This window comes from Sphaerodactylus townsendi, linkage group LG03, assembly GCF_021028975.2.
Source record: "Sphaerodactylus townsendi isolate TG3544 linkage group LG03, MPM_Stown_v2.3, whole genome shotgun sequence".
NCBI lineage: Eukaryota > Metazoa > Chordata > Lepidosauria > Squamata > Sphaerodactylidae > Sphaerodactylus > Sphaerodactylus townsendi.
In genome coordinates, this window is record NC_059427.1 from 36219529 (window position 1) to 36238716 (window position 19188).

At 42.5% G+C, this 19188-nt stretch overlaps 1 protein-coding gene across 1 annotated transcript; it reads left to right on the top strand.

Moving 5' to 3' along the window:
• The first annotated feature begins 345 nt into the window (after positions 1–345).
• On the top strand, positions 346–2374 carry GPR27 (G protein-coupled receptor 27). The gene has a single exon (XM_048491739.1). The coding sequence runs from the start codon at positions 346–348 to the stop codon at positions 1492–1494; it is 1149 nt and encodes a 382-aa protein (XP_048347696.1). The 3' UTR covers positions 1495–2374.
• Positions 2375–19188: the final 16814 nt, after the last annotated feature.

Genomic DNA, 19188 nt, shown 5'->3' on the forward strand with positions numbered 1-19188 from the left:
CATGGGGGCGCCTGCTGCCAGACACGCCGCCCGCGCCTGAGCCTTGGCGGGGAGGGGGGCAGCCGCCCCTCCGGCTTCTCGGCGTCGGGCTCGAAGGCGAGGGGGAGAAAGAGAGAGGCAGGGGGGCGATGCGGTCGGGCTCGGCTGGATGCGCCCGGGGAGGCGAAGCGCGCGACGGTGGCGGCGCCGCCAGCCTGTTTCCTGGGCGAGGGCAGCATGTGGAGGAGCGCAGGAGGAGGCGGAGGCGGTGAGTGCTGAAGGAGCAGCCGGATCGCCTCGCTGCCGCCCCTCTTCCCTGTGTGTATGTGCGTCGGGGAGGAAGCGGACCGTCGCCAGGCTCGCTAAATGGCGAACGCCAGCGAGCTGGGAAGCAGCAGCAGCCCCCACCTGCCCAGCCCGGGAGGCCTCCTCAGCAGCTCCGGCCTCAAGCTGGCCACCTTGGGCTTGATCCTTTGTGTCAGCCTGGCTGGCAACGTGTTGTTCGCTTGGCTCATCCTGAAGGATCGGCACCTGCACCGCGCCCCCTACTACCTGCTGCTGGACCTCTGCCTGGCGGACGGGCTGCGCTCCCTGGCTTGCTTCCCTTTCGTCATGCTCTCGGTGCACAGCGGGGCGAGCTCCTGGCCTCACGGGCCGCTCGGCTGCAAGGTGCTGGCCTTCCTGGCCGTGCTCTTCTGCTTCCATGCCGCCTTCCTGCTCTTCTGTGTGGGCGTGACCCGCTACATGGCCATCGCGCACCACCGCTTCTATGCCAAGCGCATGACAGGCTGGACCTGCCTGGCTGTGGTGTGCATGGTGTGGACTCTGGCCATGGCCATGGCCTTCCCTCCGGTCTTTGATGTGGGCACCTACAAGTTCATCCGGGAGGAGGAGCAATGCATCTTCGAGCACCGCTATGTCAAGGCCAACGACACCCTGGGTTTCATGCTCATGCTTGCCACTGTAATTGCTGCCACCCACCTGGTCTATGTCAAGCTCCTGTTTTTCATCCATAGCCACCGCAAGATGAAACCTGCTCAGTTGGTGCCAGCCATCAGCCAGAACTGGACTTTCCATGGGCCTGGGGCTACTGGTCAAGCAGCTGCAAACTGGACGGCTGGCTTTGGCCGGGGCCCTACCCCTCCTACCTTGGTGGGCATCAGACAGAACACCACCCATAGCCAGATCAAGAGGCTGCTGGTCCTAGAAGAATTCAAAACAGAGAAGAGGATCTGTAAGATGTTCTACATGATCACTCTTCTGTTTCTGCTGCTCTGGTCCCCTTACATTGTGGCATGTTATCTACGAGTCTTCATCAAGGCGAGCACCATCCCCCAAGTCTATCTGACCACCTCCGTCTGGATGACCTTTGCTCAAGCAGGAGTCAACCCCATCCTGTGCTTCATTTTCAACAAAGAGCTCAGAGTCTGTTTCAGAGCTCATTTTTTTTGCTGCCAAAGCATACAAAACACCCAAGGCACCATTCTGTGTGATCTGAAGAATTTTGGGATGTAGTTTTATTCATTTTTTTTTTTAAGGAAAAGATAAATTTCTGTGTTTCTCTTTTGGTATATGCACTTGAAAGGTCGCTAACTAAAGAGACACTTTGACTGTTGTATGGTATCCACATTGCTGGGTTTTAACAGGATATTTATTTTATGTACATGTGGATTTGGGGAGCGGGGTAGGGGTTTATAACACAGGACTCCAGATTTCTTGGCTGTTTCTAACACTTGCAGAAAGTTATTCTGATAAGGATTAAAAGGCCATAATTTTGTGGGAGTTTTTTGGTTGTTTTTTTTTAACCCTACTGGTTTTGATAAAGGCTTAACAATTTTATTCATGCAAGATTTGATAAAGGCCAAAATACAGTTTTATACTAAAGTATTATTTTTGATGACCTCAATATTGTATTACAGTGTTAGTTTTTAAAAGGAAACCAAGAAGGAAAAACAATACTGTGTTAAGTCTGTTCATGATGGGGGGGAAAGCATTTGGATTAAATTGATTTCAGTATTTTAAGCAGTGACTTTCTAACTTTGCCTGACATGGAAACATGAAATGCAATCCACCTAACCCACACCCTAATTGTACTCAAGGTATTAGGTTATTTCCTGTTGACCGAAAAGGGGTTAGGATTACTTGCTCTGCTGGAGATGTAATTTTGCATTTTCTTGTTGCACTGTTTCTTTGATAATCTCTGAACTGTTTGGAGTACAAAACTGTCAATTTTAAAAGCAAAACAACTACTTAATATCACCTTTACAAATGTCAGTATCGGGTTTCTAAATTACACTGAATTTCATATTTTGCTGACTTAATAAGATCTTATCTGCAAACTGGATAGTACTTGTACATTTTGATTGTTTTAATAAAACACTGTCAAATTTTTGTACATGGAATGGCTAGATTCTGGTTTCCTGACTGCTGCTTATAGTTTGTGGTAGACCATCTAAAGTTTTGCTGGTTCTTAAGAGTCTGGCAATCCAAAACACTCACAGTGTAGTCCTAGTTTGATCTATTTCTGGTTTCAATGGGTTTAGAATGCTGTAATTCTGTTTAGGATTGTACTGTTAATCACATTTCAGTGCCATTGTAAGGCTTCTGTGCTCGGACTAAGTCTTAGTGAATCAATGAGATTCCCAACTTCCATCCCAACTTCCAAGCAAATGCGCACAGAGTGGGGTCGCCTGCCACATTTCCTTAAATGTTTAGAACTTGCATATGAGAAAACATGCTTCGATGGTTTGCTAATCAGAAAAGGGAGCATAAATTTTACAGAAAGTTGAAATTCATGCTAATAAAATGCGCCTAAATAGACTGACAACCCCACCCCCAGCTGCTAAAACCAATTTCCATTTAAAAACAAAAACAAAACTGTTCATCTGTTTAATGGCAGCAGAGTCCCTGGATAATTGTGGATCGCTAATTTTAGCGGACAAAGTGGTTCCTGTATGTAATTGCTTAGCAGTTTATCTGCCTTGCACTGTTATGTGAGAGATTATTTTTAAATTATTAATGTCCTGGGATTGTAAAAATGACAGATGATGCAGTAAAAAGTGTCTATATATATAACTGCACTAACAGTTACTTTCTTTTTGCTATGTTTACCATAAAACACAGATAGGATATATCTCCCATTTGATTTAAAAAAAAAACCACCAATAGGGTTAATGTCAAAGTGACTGTTTAACTTTCTTTCACAGCAGTTCATGCCATGGTATATTTTTATTCCAGTGCAAAGATGTAAATTTTTTTTGCAGCTTTTGAAGCTATGGGAGATAAAATCTGTCTCTCTTACCCAGTGTTTTGTTTATTGTTGGAGAAACTGAAAAGGGCAGAATGGAAGTTTTTAAAATATTTACTTTTATGTAATCTTCACTATTTGAGGAACGTGAAATATATTTTGTGTAATTTAGCACCTGATTTTTTTTCTGTTTATGGAATTTAAAGTTTTGTTTTGTTGAAAACAATAATTCTAAATATGCCAAGTGTTAAATAGCACCAGCAGGCTAGGTAACATCCTAAACAGAGCTGGCTTCCATGGGCTGAAAAAGTTATGGCATTAAATAAATCTTAGTTTTGTGACTTGGGAAAATAGTTTAAAATAATGTCCCTCCTCTGTGCTCCCTGACTATCAACATGATAGTCAACCAAAGGAAATTGTTTGTTTATATAGGTTTGGAACACTATGCAGGCATTAACATTAATGTAGAGCAAGTGTGTTTCAGTGGTTAAGAACGGCGAACTCTAATCTGGAGAACCGAGTTTGATCCCCCTCTCCTCCGTATGAGTCAAGGCCTCTTATCTAGTGAACTGGATTTATCTCCCTGTTCCTACACATGAAGCCTGCTGGGTGACCTTGGGCTAGTCACAGTTCTCTCAGAACTCTCTCAGCCCCACCTGCCTCACAAGGTGTCTGTTGAGGGGAAGGGAAGATGATTGTAGGCCACTGAGACTTCTTTCAGTAGAGAAAAGTGGGGTATAAAACTATTTCTTCTACAGCAGCATGGATCTACATTTACTCCATTTCCATGTCTGTGCAACTTAAAGAATGCATGGAACCTTAAGACAGGTGGAATAGTGAAAAGAGAACACTGCATAAGAAGTTTGGTTTTATACCTCACTTTTCTCAACTGTAAGGAATCTCAAAGTGGCTTACAAACCCCTTCCCCTCCCCACAACAGATTACCTCACAAGGGCTGAGAGAGTTTTAAGAAAACTGTGACTAGCCCAAGGTTATTTAGCAGGCTTCATGTGGAGGAATGGGGAAACAAACCTGGTTCACCAGATTAGAGTCTGCCACTCATGTGGAGGAGAGGAGAATCAAATCTGGTTCATCAGATTAGGGTCTTGATTAGTGCTCTGAACCACTATACAAAGCTGACCAGCCAAAATTCCCCCCAAAGTGTGTGGAGCATAGTGCTATAATTTCTTCACAGAAGACTTACACACAATCTGCCTCAATTCCAGATGCAACTAAGACACCCAACTCCACTGTTGTGAGTACAGCTGTAAAGAACAGGGCCCAGTGGTGGGATTCAAATAATTTAACAACCGGTTCCGGTGGTGGGATTCAAATAATTTAACAACTGGTTGTATACAAGCGCCATTTTAACAACCGGTTCTGCCAAAATGGTGCCAACCTGTTGAATCCCACCATTGACAGGGCCCTCCCAACAGGTAACCCATGGAGGGCAAGCTTATAACTCCAAGTGGGACTTCCAAGCCCCATTTCCCTCACTACAAGGCAGAGTGCCCTCTCCTCTTGAAATCTGGATGCCTGCTTGCGAAAAGCTCCCTTACTACACATGTTGGTACAACAACACTGAAGTATGATGTGATTTTATGGTTTTTACAGTCCAGAACAAAGTTGCTCCAATCTAAGCCCATTGACTTCAGTGAGTGTAGACTGGAGTAACTCTGTTCTGAATTGCACTGAATTGAACTGTTAATGTCTTGACAGTCTTAGTAGCCCTTGTTTCTTTCTACAACAACTTTCCCGCACATTGGTACACCATAACATGCCACCAGCAAGGCCTGCTGCAGTGACAAGCTGAAAGTCTGCTGCAGAGTGGCATATACGTGAAAGTGCACTAGGTATCTGAGATTTAATACGTTGAGGAAATCTCCATATTCAGAGGCATGAAACCTGGGATAGCAGGTGCGAGGAGACTACATCAAGGGAAGGCCTTGGCCTCTGCCCAGTTGGTTGATCTTTGAGGGCAACTGGTTGACCACTTTGTGAAACTGAATGCAGTACCAGCTGGATCAACAGTTTGATTCCACACTGTAACTCTTACATTCCTCGATGAAGTGCCATTGCCACACGCTAGTTGGTACTTTCCCTGCATGGTTAAAGGAGCATTGTTTGAAAGCAGCTTTGTGATTGTTAGGTGGTGACACAGTCATTGGGGACTCTGAGCGCCTGCCGGTGTTACTTTGTTGTAGTATTATTGCTGCAAATAATATTGTGCTTGCCCATCAGAATTTCCCTATACTATCTCAAGCTTTCTACTTTAGAGCACGAGTGGGATTGATTATACGGCCATCGGTGACCTCATTTTAACACCACTGAATATATAATGAAAATACAATTCTGTTGCAGTCCAAAAGTCTGAAAGACCTGCCTGTTGTCGAATCTCTTATCTATTTCATTGTGAGAAAAATATTGTGTTTTAGGAGGTGACAGAAAAAATTACATGAACAGTAGACTTAACTCACATGTGGTATTGCTCTGGGAAACCACAGCTATTACTCCACTTAGCAGGACTGAGTAAAATTATTCTAATTCTGAACTTTTAATATGTAGGAATAGGGGAATTGACTGGACTTTTCCTAGGGTAGCAGCTCCCCATCATTGTTAGTAGGATTATATTATATATCTTTCTGGAATTTGACCAACATACTTCAGTCTTCATCTTGCATATCTCTGATGCTCCTTCATACTTTCTGCAGTCTGTTTAAGAAAATGGGTAGAGAAATTTCTTGAGTGCCTCCTAAATTGCACATTTTTGGTTATGTCTAAAATGGCAATAGTAAACCAAATCAGTGTATCTACTGTGTGGCCTGAACTGGTGTCGATCTGATGACTGGAGGAAAGAGGAAAGAGAAAGATTAATCTTAATATAGTAAAAGTAGCTGGTCTGAAAATCTGGGTCCTGATGTGATTAAAGAATTTAATCCCAGCAGCAGCATAGTATGTCAAATACAGGAAATGGCAGTCACAGCTGTACTATCATTTCCTTGTGTCAGTTCTGACATAACATTTAACTTCGCAAGAACTCTTAGGAATCATTTCATGGAGACATTCATGTGGAGAACATTGTGCTGGGACTCTTCCATGTAGATTCTTTTTCTTTAAAAAAAACCCCTAGAATTGGCATATTAATTATGATGTTTGCCCCTTGATGGGCCCAAAGTAGGGAAGAGCAATGAAAGTGGAAATCTGCCCACAGTCAGAAAACGGTTCAGTGAAAAATCAGACTTGGAAAAATCTGAGGGAAGTGTTCTCTTTGATTCAATTTATTCATTTAGAAATAGTCAATAGCCACCTTTGCTCAGGCTGTGTGTGTTAACTAGGACATGTAGACAAGCATACATAATATTAAAACATCAAAACCACACAAATCATTATCACCAGTAAATCACCATCATCAAATCATCAGGAAAAAAAAATACCTAACAATGATTAAAATGTCCTTTTCATGTATAGAATCCTTTCAAAGCTCTAAGAGTAGAACAAAATCTTATACCCACAATCTTTCAGTTAACCCAGTTTTGGCACATGGTTTGAATTCATCTTTCCCTTGGGTTATTCTCACTATATTTGCACATAATGTACAGTTGGCTGGTCATTGCAAGAAGATGAAATAAAGAAAAGCGGAGATGGAAGAAATGAAACATATTTTCCAATATGTAGCATTACACCTACAGATTGTTTTTGTTACTTATCAGTGAATCATGTATTCTTTTTTCATTAACAGCCTCTGTGTTTGTGTGTGTGTGTGTGTGTGTGTGTGTGTGTGTGTGTGTGTGTGTGTTTGCTTTAAGGCAGTTTATGGATCGTACAGGATAAATATTTGTCTCTCGTTTCTCTCAGTCTTTAACAAAAACTGGCATTTAAGCAGGTTGTCATTTACAAAAATCAAAAAAGCTCGCCTGCTGAAAAAGATCTGAACTGGAAGTCATGGTGATTTGTGACAGCTAGAGAGAGTGGAGTGATTTAGTAGAATATTACTTCACTCCATCAAAGTCTCTTCCCATCTGTCACCTAGACTCTACATCAACGACAAAAAGCTTTGGACCACCATATGCATTTACAAACTTTCACTACTTATGGTGCGAGTGGGACTGATGTGAATATGGTTCGGTTAAATTGCCATCTTTGTATTTATGGCGTGCTGGAGGATTCTATTAATTGATTAATTTGTAATATTCTTATTGTTTTTAATACGTGTGTCAGAAGTCCTGACCCTGACCCAGGGAATGCAGAATATTAAATCAAATCAATAATAAAAAAATAAATAAAGTTGGGATGTAGTAGTTAGAATAACAGACTAGAATCTACGAGATCTTGGCTCAGTTCTTCACTCTGTCACAAAGTTTGCTGGGTCACCTCACAGTGGAGGAAAATACAACTCTGGGTCCTAGGACAAACAACCGAATAAAAATGTAAAGGTAAAGATAGTCCCCTGTGCAAGCACAGGGTCATTACTGACCCATGGGGTGATATTGCATCATGACATTTACTAGGTTGATTATGTTTACGAGGTGGTTTGCCAATGCCTTCCCGAGTCATCTACACTTTATCACCAGCAAGCAGGATATTCATTTTACCAACCTTGGAAAGATGGAAGGCTGAATCAACATTGAGCCAGCTACCTGAGACCAACTTTAGTTGGGGTTGAACACACGTTGTGAGCAGAGTTTTGACTACATTACTGCAGTTTACCACTCTGTATTACGGGGCTGCTAGGAATAAATATGTATTAGATAAATATGATCATGTAGGAAAAAAATGTTTTCACCTTTTGTAAATGTACAAGTACAAATGTTTCCAGAAGACAGATACCACCAACTCAACAAACTTATTTGTTATTCATAGAAACATAAAATCTTGTTTCTTTTCCATAACTTTCCATTTTTGTGTTACAGAAATCTGCTGGAAAGCAGATTCGATATTGTCAACATCTTGCCAGCCAGCGTGGTGTAGTGGTTAAGAGCAGGTGCACTCTAATCTGGAGAACAGGGGTTTGATTCCCCACCCTGCTACTTGAACTGTGAAGGCTGATCTGGTGAACCAGATTAGCCTGTGCACTCCAAAACATGCCAGCTGGGTGACCTTGGGCTAGTCACAGTTCTTCGGAGCTCTCTCAGCCCCACCCACCTCACACGGTGTTTGTTTTGAGGGGGGAAGAGAAAGGAGATTGTGAGACTCTTTGAGTCTCCTTACAGGATATAAATCCAAACTCTTATTATTATTATGTAAATTAGATTCTTATTTAAATGAAAGGAATCTTAGCATCTTCTGTTTCTTCTGAAGGTCCATCTGTGCAACGGACACACATTTTGGAAGAATGAGGGTACAAGCGGGAGGCATTGGAACTGTATGCTATCATCGTGTCTCATTATGCTGATAAGGCTTACTAGTCAGGAATCCCTTTACGAAGCACGCTAGAAATATTCTGTAATGAAGAACTACAAATTCTAGCCAAGCTCAGGTGATCCAATGTACACCTGTTGGGTTCAGTGAAGCCATGCTCAAATACTAGCATTGCTAAGTTAAAAAGCTATGTCACTTGGTAAGTGTCACTAAGCATAAGATCAAAAGGAATTAGTGGGGCAGCTTATTTTCACCTTTTTGAAGCACCCCATATGCGAGGTAATATATGCAAATAAGGTAAATGTGCACTTCAATCTAGATAAAGTTGTGAAAAATAGCAAGATGGTATTTTAAACCAGAACCTCAAATCAGACTGAAGTATAGGCTTCCATTCTATCCTTGTCTCTCCTACTTTCTCTTGTATTTATTGCTGTTGCTATATTTATACACCATCATTAGGATAAATGGTACTATACTGAATTTTATAAGGACAGTACAGGGGGAGTTAGTCCTTCAAATAGAAGAGTTGGATTTATATCCCCCCTTTCTCTCCTGTAAGGAGACTCAAAGGGGCTTACAAACTCCTTTCCCTTCCCACTTCGCAACAAACACCCTGTGAGGTAGGAAAGGCTGAGAGAGCTCTGAAAAGCCCAAGGTCACCCAGCTGGCATGTGTGGGAGTGTACAGGCTAATCTGAATTCCCCAGATAAGCCTCCACAGCTCAAGTGGCAGAGCAGGGAATCAAACCCAGTTCTCCAGATTAGAGTGCACCTGTTCTTAACCACCACACCACTGCTGCTCACTGGCTTCAATACTTTGGTTTCAAATACTGGCTTCAATACCCTGGCTTCAAACACTGAGACAAACAGACAGTGGAGATTTTTCAAGATAGGTGCTTAGCCATTTGGGTTCCCCCTCCATTGTTTTTCTGCTACAGATCATGCTTCAAACATTTTTTGGGAGTGGGATTTAAAATACATGTTTGTGGTTGCAAAGCTGACGGGGAGGAAAACTAGTGAGGCGTGTGTGAATTACGGCAGGAAAATGAACAGCAGGGAAAAGTTAAGCACTCGTTCCTCCTCCTCCTTCTGCTTCTCTCTCCAAAGCTTTTTAAAAAAACAGTAAAAGCCAGATAGATGCCAACGTAAGAGTGTAGAATGATCATTGTGCCCTTTCTGAAGAAATTGACTTGCTGCCCGAATCAGAATATCCCAGTCTGCTGAACCATTTTATTAGTGTAATTAGGCTTACAGTTGTGGCCTGTGCTATGTCATATAAATTAAAACATTTCAAAAACAATGATGATTTAAACACAATTACAGTGCAATTCAGTTTGAATGGAGGGTGGTGATGGTGAGTGGGCGGCGGCCAGTGGCAGTTTGGTGAAGGAAGTGCCGCATGGCCTCCATAGAGGCTTTAGGCAGTGTAGGGGGAGACACAACCCAACCAGCTGCCTGAATTTTCCCATAGGGCAACACAGGCTTATACTGCATGTTTGTGCAGCATAAGTTTGCTGATCTGGGGGCTTGTGTTCCCAGGCTGGAATGCTGCTGGATGCCAACTAATGTCGGCTCCACCACTGGGCACGTCCCACCCCCTGTCAGCGCTGCTTCGCGGCAGTTCTGACTTCAGGGTTTTGCCACTGTGGAGCTGAGGGGCAGCTGGCTGCCGGAGCCTTTGCCCCCTTCACCAGCAGGGGTGCCCCCTGCACTGGCAGAGGGGGCAAAAGCATTGGCGTGGTCCTCTGCTGCTCCCTATATTGCATAGGCCCCTCCCCCATCTGGATTGAACTGTCTGGCAAAAAATAACATTTGTGTAATTTTGCACATTTGGAGGTTTTTAAACAGAGGCTGGATGGTCATCTGTTGGGAGTGCTTTGATTGTGATTTCCGGCATGGCAGGGGGTTGAACTGGATGGCCCTTATGGTCTCTTCCAACTCTATGATTCTATTATTTACATTGCAAATGGCAACTTGATTACGATTCTATTAGTGGAAGTACACTTTTTGACCTCTGAATCCATTGTTCAGTCCGATGTTCTCCAAGAATTTCAACTCCTGGTCCATCATGCAAGGAAAAGGATTCCTAGGATCCAAGCTTACATATTTACTATTTTGAAACTAAACTAAGGGGGAAAAAAGTACTATACGGCTTATGTTGAAGGGAAATGTACTTCATTTTTCTTGAGAATCTTACAACACCCACTGGAACAATTGTTAACCAACTGGGGTTCAAAGACAGTGGCGTTCCTAAATAAAATGGCGCACCCTGAATCCCCCCCAAATTTGCTCCTTCCCACCAAATCGTGTCCCTACTTCCTTGTACCCAGTCGCTCCTGTGGCACGCTGCCCGGCAGCTCCCTCCTTGCCAGGGCCACGCTCGCAGGCTTCAGGCCTGCCAGGCACTGTGCTGCAGGAAAGACCAGGCATGCTGCAGCACGGAGGGAGCTACCAGGCATGGGTTCTTGAGCCCGGCCTCTCCTGCAGTGTGCCAATAAGCCAATAAACAGGCTCTGAACTATTGATCAGTAGTGTTTATTGAATGGGCATCGAAACACCACACTGGTAAAGCCAGTTTTGCTGAGGCTGGCATTCACAGTCCTTTAACCCCCGCACGAGCCCCCTTCCCATTTTCCCAAGAATGTATGAGGGTTGCCAGCAGATAGCAAGAGAATTTGTGAAGGTTGCCAGCAGATAGCAAAAGAAAGCCCCACGAGATAACGAAGGCAACATTGTTCCTATGGGACGAGAGGGCCAAGGGAAGCCTAGTTGTATGCAAGCTTGTGAAGCCGTAAAGCAAAGATCAAGGAAAGAATGCTCAGATGGCAGGGGATACATATAGTAGGCTGGTTACATATATCTTAATAGCAGCAGCAATTCATTATTTTCAGCAGTTACATAGTTCCGGGAATGCACCTCAATCAACTAGATAGCGTTTCCCTGACATAGATAGCACCCCCCCCCTTGACAGAGGTGAGTGCTTTTTCTCTCTGTTAGTGCCTATGCTACTGATTCCCCCTTCGGGAGTGGTGCCACAGTGCTGTCCCCAATTGCTGCTTTACTCCCCTGCCCGCTCGGATTGGGCTGTTAGAGTCTTAAGAACTGGCAACTCGAATTGTGCTTGGAAAATGTACAGTTTCAGAAACATATGTTTTCCCATTCATGTAGTAGCCCTAATTTTGTGAACTGTTATTTCTACACAATGTTATCTACATTGCCTTGACTTCTTGCAGAGAGGGAAGAACATTCTCCTCAGACACCTTGGGCTGATGAGTTCTATGGGTCAGTGAAGAATCAGCAGTCAACAGTGAATGGCTGTGTGAAAAATGATTCACCAGTTAATGAAAGAAAGGTAGTTTTAGCCCTGACAAGTATGATCTATGTGAAATAATGCACATGGCTAAACTCTTTCATAGTTCCATGAATTCAAAACAAATTTATGGCTGTTCCACTATAAGGTTTATTGGAGGCTGGTAGTTCTGGTTCTTCTCACATAATATGGAAAATAACATACATCTTAGAATCTGAGGAATGATCTCATTGGAGTATGCTAACATTATTTCATATATCCAGACATTTACAGAAAGAGTGGTAGAGGAGAGATTCAGTTAATCTAAGACTACCAAGTAAAGATTCACTAAACTTTTTTACCTGAAGGACACAATTTTTCAAATCCAAGTCGTAGTAATATAGACCATCCAAGGGAAGATAGTATTTTGCTATTTTAAAATTATTTTGAGACTAATTCATTTCTAGAGCTAAAAGAAATACAAGAACATTTAAAGTCACCGTCTAGTATTACAATATTTTTTTGCCACCACGCTTTAGTTTTCCTACTATTACGTGGTCTCAAATTGATTTAAACCAGTTATTTCGAACACATAATTCCTCAAGAGTGAAATAATAATGGGTAGAAATATATGGGAGGATGTTCCATCCATTGCTTCCTTTTAAGTATGTTGATATGATGAAGGCAAGTTATGAATGTCTTTTCCATTAATCTTAGTTAGTGTAGAACATTAGTCCTTGATGAACTGGATTTTTACCACTATCAGGCATCTGTATTGCATGGTTTTAACTTGATTTTTTTAGCTGAATTTAGCATACAGTTTTATTGTATATGGAATGGTATATTGTTCTCTTATTCGGGTGGAAACCACCCAAAGCCTGGAAGGAGAGGAGTGGTACAGAAATAAAAATAAAATCAGCAGGATGAAGCAGTGAAGCTTTTTCTGGAACACCTGCCCCCAATGCAAAATACAATCTCAACCATGGAAAACCTTGAGCGTGTCAGGGTGAACAATTCACACTAAACTTCTCCTGATATGTTGTTCTATCATGGGAAGAAAATTCAAACATGCTCTTTCCACATTTCCCAGATGATTCTACAGACTGTACAAACTGGGACTTCCCATGTCCTAAACGAAAATGAACATATTAAGATTGCCTAGGTTGGAGTCAGCCAACTATTTCATTCAGGCCTGCTCCTCCTTATTACAAACCCCATCTCACATGACTTTTGGCCATGCAGGTCACCTCCAGCATAGTAATTTTTGGTGGTCAAAAAGGACCCCTCGTTTCTTTTTTTCGCAGCTGAAATTCTGGTTGGAAGCAAGCCATTATACCTAGCTCTCTAGCAGGTAAACTGATCCATTTGTGACCATCGCATATGATTGTGTAACTTTTTTTCTCCATATGAAACTGCTATCTAGAAAATTTGTATTTTATTCTCTAGACTACCCATAATTCCTTGGTCTTGGGTTTCACATGAATCAGGAAGGTAAAATTCTGTTTTCAATAGCACAGAAGAAATTTTGTTCAGCTGCTTAGACTATGTGGTTACAATACAGAGGCCGTTTCCGCACAGCCGCGGTAGGGGTTGGGTCAGCGTACATGACGCCGACCCAACCCCTCTTGGACCATTCACATGAACGGTCCCAGAACCTGCCGGGACAACGGCGCCACGTGGTGCCGTCGTCCGGTCGACCTACCTGCTCTGCGGCCCTCCGGCACGTCGCCGAGGCCAGGGGACACGCCCCCTGCCCTGCGCGACTGCTCCGGCGTCGCAGGGCAGAGGGGGCGTGTCCCCAGGCCTCGGCGACATGCCGGAGGGCCGCAGAGCAAGTAGGTCGACCGTTCGCACAGCAGCGGCTCGAAGCCGCCGTTTTCCGTAAACCTCGCTCGGGGAGTGAGGTAGAAAAACAGGCAACTTCCACCACCCAGCTTGGCCTCACCCTTGGCTCACTTGAAGCCTTCATGCCCCTAAGCAGCTCCTAGGGGACGGGATGAAGTCAATGGGTTTAGAGGAGTGTAATTCTGTTTAGGATTGAACTGTATGAAAAGTAAATTATTGGTATGAGGAACAAGGTTTTGACTCTCCGAGACATATGGAAATGCCTTCATTTCTTCCTTTGTAAAGCATCACATCTTTTGAACTCTGCATCAGATTTGCTGTTACAATTCCTGTAAAATATTTAATAGGGTACATTTTTTTTTTGCATGGAAAGTGATACTTCTCAGTTTAGTGCTGAAATGTAACAATTCATGAAATAAAATCAAAGACCATGGTGCAAAAATAATGACATAATATTAAAATAAATAAAACGCCACAATGCTGCTGTTCTGATACAGAATTCTTACATGGCAATATCAATCTATTTACATATTAAGAAGTTAGGTACTTCAGTAGGCTTTCAAGTTCAATAGATTTGTGTTGTTTTAAAAAATGTAAAGTAAACTTTGAGCATATAATTCAGAATGAACTATTACTTTATGCCAGTTAAAACACAAACAAGTCTTTTTCTTCTCATCCCCTAGAATAATTATTCTATTCACTAAATTATCTCTTTAAGTGCTGTGATGCAAATGGTCATAAGAACATAAGAACAAGCCAGCTGGATCAGACCAAAGTCCATCTAGTCCAGCTCTCTGCTACTCACAGTGGCCCACCAGGTGCCTTTGGGAGCTCACATGTAGGATGTGAGCACTTAATGGCCTTCTACTGGCTGTTGCTCCCGATCACCCTAGTCTGTTAAGGCATTTGCAATCTCAGATCAAGGAGGATCAAGATTGGTAGCCATAAATCGACTTCTCCCTCCATAAATCTGTCCAAAGCCCCTTTTAAAGAAGCCTCATCCAGGTTAGTGGCCATCCACCACCCTCCTGTGGCAGCATATTCAAACACCAATCACCGTTGCGTGAAGAAGTGTTTCCTTTTATTAGTCTAATTCTTCCCCAGCACATTTTCAATAGATGCCCCTGGTTCCTAGTATTGTGAAGGAAAGAAGAGAAAAAATGTCTCTCTGTCAGCATTTTCTACCCCATGCATAATTTTGTAGACTTCAATCATATCCCCCCTCAGCTGCCTCCTCTCCAAACTAAAGAGTCCCAAACGCTGCAGCCTCTCCTCATAGGGAAGGTGCTCCAGTCCCTCAAGCATCCTTGTTGCCCTTCTCTGCACTTTTTCCTATCTCCCTCAGTATCCTTTTTTTTTGGAGATCACGGCGACCAGAACTGGACACAGTACTCCAAGTGCGGTCGCACCACTGCTTTATATAAGGGCATGACAATCTTTGCAGTTTTATTCTCAATTCCTTTCCTAATGATCCCCAGCATAGAGTTTGCCTTTTTTACAGCTGCCATGCATTGAGTTGACATTCCCATGGAACTATCAACTAAGACGCCTAAATCCCTTTCCTGGTCTGTGACTGATAGCACTGACCCCTGTAAGCGATAGTATGTGAAGTTTGGATTTTTTGCCCCTATGTGCATCACTTTACATTTTGCTACATTGAACTGCATTTGCCATTTCTGAGCCCACTCATCTAATTTATCAAGGTCCGGCTTGGAATCTCCATGATCAACTTTGTGGTTCTCACCACCCTACATAATTTGGTATCATCTGCAAACTTGGCCACCACGCTACCCACTCCTACTTCCAGGTCATTTATGAATAGGTTAAAGAGCACTGGTCCCAAAACGGATCCTTGGGGGACACCACTCCCGACATCTCTCCATTGTGAGAAATGGCAAATGCAGTTCAATGTAGCAAAATGTAAAGTGATGCACATAGGGGCAAAAAATCCAAACTTCACATACATGCTACAGGGGTCAATGCTATCAGTCACAGACCAGGAAAGGGATTTGGGCGTCTTAGTTGATAGTTCCATGGGAATGTCAACTCAATGCATGGCAGCTGTGAAAAAGGCAAACTCTATGCTGGGGATCATTAGAAAAGGAATTGATAATAAAACTGCAAAGATTGTCATGCCCTTATATAAAGCAGTGGAGTGCGACCTTACGCTTGGAGTACTTGTGTTCAGTTCTAGTGCCCATCTCAAAGGATATTGAGGAGATAGAAAAGAAGTGCAAGAGAGACGTAACAAGGATGATTGAGGGACTGGAGCACCCTTCCCTATGGGAGAGGCTGGCGTTTGGGACTCTTTAGTTTGGAGAGGAGGCTGGCTGAGGGGATACTGATTGAAGTCTACAAAGAATTATGCATGGGGTGAAAATGTTGACAGAGAGACTGTTTTCTCTCTTTCAATACTAGAACCAGGGGCATTCATTGAAAATGCTGGGGAAAATTGGGACTAATAAAAACTGCTGCGTGTGATTGTGTTTAAGAATAACTCTGCCACAGAAGAATGATGATAACCATAACCAGACGCCAACAAAGAAACTGAACTGGGCTTATGGAGAAGTCGATTATGGCCTACAATCTTGATCCTCTTTGATCTGAGGTTACCGTCTTATAACAATTTCAATTGTCCAGTAACCCTTGAAACTTCATTAACGTTCACATCAATAATGAAAAAACACCTGATCGGAAACCCTTGCGAAAACAACCAGAGAGCTAGACTAGATGGTTTTGATCTCGATCAGCAACTTTGTTCTTATGTTCTTATGTTCGATACCCTCTTTGTTTCCTGTTTCTCAACCAGTTTTTTAATCCATGGGGAGGACTTCCCCTCTTATTCCTTCATTTGCGGAGTTTTCTCAACAGTCTCTGGTGAGGAACTTTGTTAAAAGCCTTTTGGAAATCCAAGTAGACAATGTCCACGGTTCACCCCTGTCCACATGCCGGTTTACACCCTCAAAGAACTCTAGTAAGTTTGTAAGACAGGATTTGCCTCTGCAAAAGCCATGCTGACTCTTTCTCAGCAGGTCTTGCTTTTCTACATGTTTAATAATTTTATCTTTAAGGATAGATTCTACTAATTTACCAGGAACAGATGTCAAACTGACTGGCCTGTAATTTCCCGGGTCCCCCCTAGATCCTTTCTTAAAGATTGGTGTGACATTGGCCATCTTCCAGTCTTCAGGGATGGAGCCTGATTCCAGGGATAAGTTGCATATTAAAGTGAGAAGATCAGCAATTTCATGCTTGAGCTCTTTAAGAACTCTTGGGTGAATGCAATCTGGGCCAGGGGATTTGGTAACATTTAGTTTATCAATGGCTGCCAGAACTTCTTCCTTGTGTACCACTATCTTCGCTAGTTCCTCGGATTCGCCTCCTAAGAAGCTTGGTTCAGGTGCAGGAATGTTCCTCACCTCCACTTGGGTGAAGACAGATGCAAAGAATTCATTCAGCTTCTCTGCAATCTCCTTGCCATCTTTTAGCACACCCTTTGTTCCTTTGTCATCTAACGGGCCTACTGCTTCTCTTGCTGGCTTCCTGCTTTTGATGTACTTGAAGAACTGTTTGTTCCTGGTCTTGATGTTCGCAGCCATGCATTCCTCATAATCCTTTTTTGCCTCCCTTACAGCTAACTTGCTTCTGTTTTTAAAAATGTAAAGACACTGGTTCTGGTGGGTTTTCCGGGCTGTGCGGCTGTGGTCTGGTGGATCTTGTTCCTAACGTTTCTCCTGCATCTGTGGCTGGCATCTTCAGAGGTGTATCACAGAGGGAAGTCTGTTACACACTGTGTCCTTAAACAACAAAAGTCTTGGTTATATTTATGAAAAGTGTAATTATGGGTGATCAACCTGAGCATCTTTAAATCCACCAGCTTTTAACAGGTTAGCTAATCGTAAGGCCAGTATAACTTGTGATCCAATAAAACAAATGCACCCCACTAGTCATATATTGGGGTGGGGGATGGGTGGGCTGCCAGTTACTTGATGTTGTGCTCTTGTACTCATAGGCAGGCATCCAGAACAAGAGATGAACTGGGCCTCTAGTTAGACTGTGTTTGGATTGACAAGTCACATTAGCTGCCTCAGTGGCCCTGATTAGACTGAAAGGAGAGATCTTAACCTTTAAAAGAATGAAATTAATTATGCAAGTCTACTTTAATACATTTCATCTTATGCTCTTAAAAATATAAAGAGCTATCCAATAACCAGTCATGTCAGATATCTAGGCTGTTATTGATTGTTTGATAAAATGGGCCAGTAAATTTGGGTATAATATACAAATTAATCAGTGGGAGAATATATGGTTAACAGCCCAATCTGAGGTGCAGGGCGGAGTGGTTCCTCCTCTTTGCTTCCTCCCAACACCGCCTGGAAGCCCTCTGGATTGGACTGTAAATTTACATAAAGTCCAGTCTCAAAGAGAAATTCTATACGATGTATCATTAGTATTTGTCACCAGGGAAACGGGCAAAAATGTATAAAAATGTTAAGAATATGTGTTGGAAATGTGAACGTCATTTATTTTATTTCTTTAGATGTATTTTAAACCAGCCCTATACCCGAAGGTCTCAGGGCAGGTTACAACAGAAAATACAAATTATAAAATACCAAAAACTTAAAAACTAATGCAATACATAATAATATACCAATGACACTTATTTGAAATTCATAAAACCTGTTAAAATTTATAAAACATTAAACTTCATAAAACCTATTTAAAAATTCCTATTACCAGAAGGGGGAAACCATCTCTTCAGCCAAAGACCAGGGAAAATAGATACGTCTTCACTAGTTTTGTAAATGCATATAAAGATGCTTTTTGCACCTCAGGGGGGAGATCGTTCCAGTTTTGGGGCCACATGTGAAAAGGCCTTGACTTGGGTCTCCACCTTTTTATCACTGAAGGTGGAAGTTCCACCAGATCATGAAGGGTTGTTTTATATTTATGGTGGACTTGTAAAAAAAACTGAAGAATTTTGCATTCAAATACATCCAATAATCCAGAAGATTTTGAATATTAGCATACAAATGAAACCAGAGGACTTCCTTTTGGTTCTGTTGGACAGTTTGAAAAAAGATATGGAATTTTGTTTTCATATATGACATCAGCAGCAAGAATACCGTGTTTCCCTGAAAATAAGACAGGGTCTTATATTAATTTTTGCTCCAGAAGATGCGTTAGGGCTTATTTTCAAGGGATGTCTTATATTTTGCGCCCCCCCACGTGGCCAGATCAGCTGCGCTGGGGAAGCTGTAACTAGGGCTTATTTTTGGAGTAGGACTTATATTTCAAGCATCCTCCAAAAATCCCGAAAAATCATGGTAGGGCTTATTTTTGGGGTAGGGCTTATTTTCGGGGAAACAGAGTATTACATGTGCAAAAATGGAAAAAACTTTGCAATTGACTGTGATAGTTAAGCTTACTTTTTTGATTAGAGAAAATAACATAATGATAATTGGAATCCC